This window comes from Rhagoletis zephyria, unplaced genomic scaffold (genome assembly GCF_001687245.7).
Source record: "Rhagoletis zephyria isolate East Lansing unplaced genomic scaffold, Rhagoletis_zephyria_1.1 Rzeph_scaffold_67073, whole genome shotgun sequence".
Classification (NCBI taxonomy): Eukaryota; Metazoa; Arthropoda; class Insecta; order Diptera; family Tephritidae; genus Rhagoletis; species Rhagoletis zephyria.
In genome coordinates this window covers 1-1,408 of record NW_016224124.1, presented here as the reverse complement: position 1 = coordinate 1,408, position 1,408 = coordinate 1, and the positions used below count along the sequence as shown (strand labels likewise).

The 1,408-nt window shown below is 43.5% G+C and overlaps 1 protein-coding gene across 1 annotated transcript; it reads left to right on the top strand.

Moving 5' to 3' along the window:
- Positions 1–706: 706 nt before the first annotated feature.
- On the top strand, positions 707–1,356 carry LOC108356889 (cytochrome P450 3A13-like; the record flags this gene model as incomplete). The annotated part of the gene is made up of 2 exons (XM_017607991.1): positions 707–782; positions 832–1,356. Coding segments are annotated over exons 1-2 (601 nt in total), but the record flags the coding sequence as incomplete, so codon positions are not given.
- Between the last annotated feature and the right edge of the window lie 52 nt (positions 1,357–1,408).

The following is a 1,408-nucleotide window of genomic DNA, read 5'->3' as shown; positions in this document are numbered from 1 at the left end:
TTAAAAACAAACTTCATTATTACTAGATTTATGGCACTTACATTGGCTCATTACCTGCTCTGGCAATAACCGATCCTGAGCTGATAAAACTAGTCATGGTTAAGGATTTTCAGGTAGGCGGTCATTTTATTGCAGCCATTTCATAGCAAACTTTTTCATCGCACCATTTTTTGAATCGGATTTTCAGTACTTCATCAATCGCCGCAAGGCAATCAGCACTGAGGAGCACACAACGAAAAGTCTTTTCAACCTTGAAAATGACGACTGGAAACGAGTGCGGCAAATTTGCAGTCCCGCCTTCACCACATCGAAGTTGAGAGGAATGAAGCCATTGATGCTGGAGTCCCTCAACAAACTGTCGTCGTACTTTGAGAGCATCAGCAGTGAGGGAAGTGGAGAGATCAACGTCAAGGAGGTTTTTTCAGGGTTTACGATCGACGTTATCGCATCGACTTCTTTTGCCACTAACACCGACGCAAATGGGGATCGCAGCAAAAAAAATCCTTTCATTGAACATGGTTTGAACCTTTTCAAAGTAAACCTACTTGGAATGATGAGAATTCTCCTTCTGCCAATGTTCATTCGACGGTACCTCAGCAAAATCCGCCCTCAAGAAAACTTTGCCTTTTTTCGACAGCTAGCAAAACAAGTGGTCAAACAGCGACGAGAAGGTAATATCAAAAGAAACGATTTTGTCCAGCTGTTGATGGATGTGTATGTAGACGAAAGTGAATTAAAGAAGACTAGCTATGAAACGCTGACCGCTTCCAATGAGAAAGAAGGTTTGTTGCATTTGAGCTCATGCTGTAACTATAACATTTTCCTATTTAGACCCTACAGTTGAAAAAGAAGAGAGCAAGCAGCTTGGAAAAACCAAAAATTTTCTCGATGACGATGAGATTATAGCAAATATTATCCTCTTCTTCCTAGCTGGTTTTGAAACCACCTCATCCGCCTTGGTGCACACTCTGTTTCACCTTGCGCAAGACCAAGAGATTCAGAACCGCCTGCTGAGTGAGATAGAAGAGGCACTGCACGGTTTGGACATCACTTCAGGGGAGTACTACGACACGGTGATGACAAAAATCTCGTACTTGGACGCCTGTATCAAGGAAACACTGCGTCTTTACCCGCCACTAGTTCGTCTGGAGCGTCGAGTGAACACTGATGGCTACAATTTGGGTGGAGTTGAGCTGGAGAACGACCAACTGGTGACCATATCGGCATTTTCCATTCACCGCAATCCCAAGTACTACCCGGAGCCGCTGACCTACAACCCTGAACGATTCATGCCAGAGAACAAGCACCTTCTGACGCCGTACACCTATCTTCCGTTTGGCGTTGGCAGTAGAAACTGTAGGATTTTTCTTGATAAGCAACAGAGTAATTTAATTTGTTTCATTTTTTT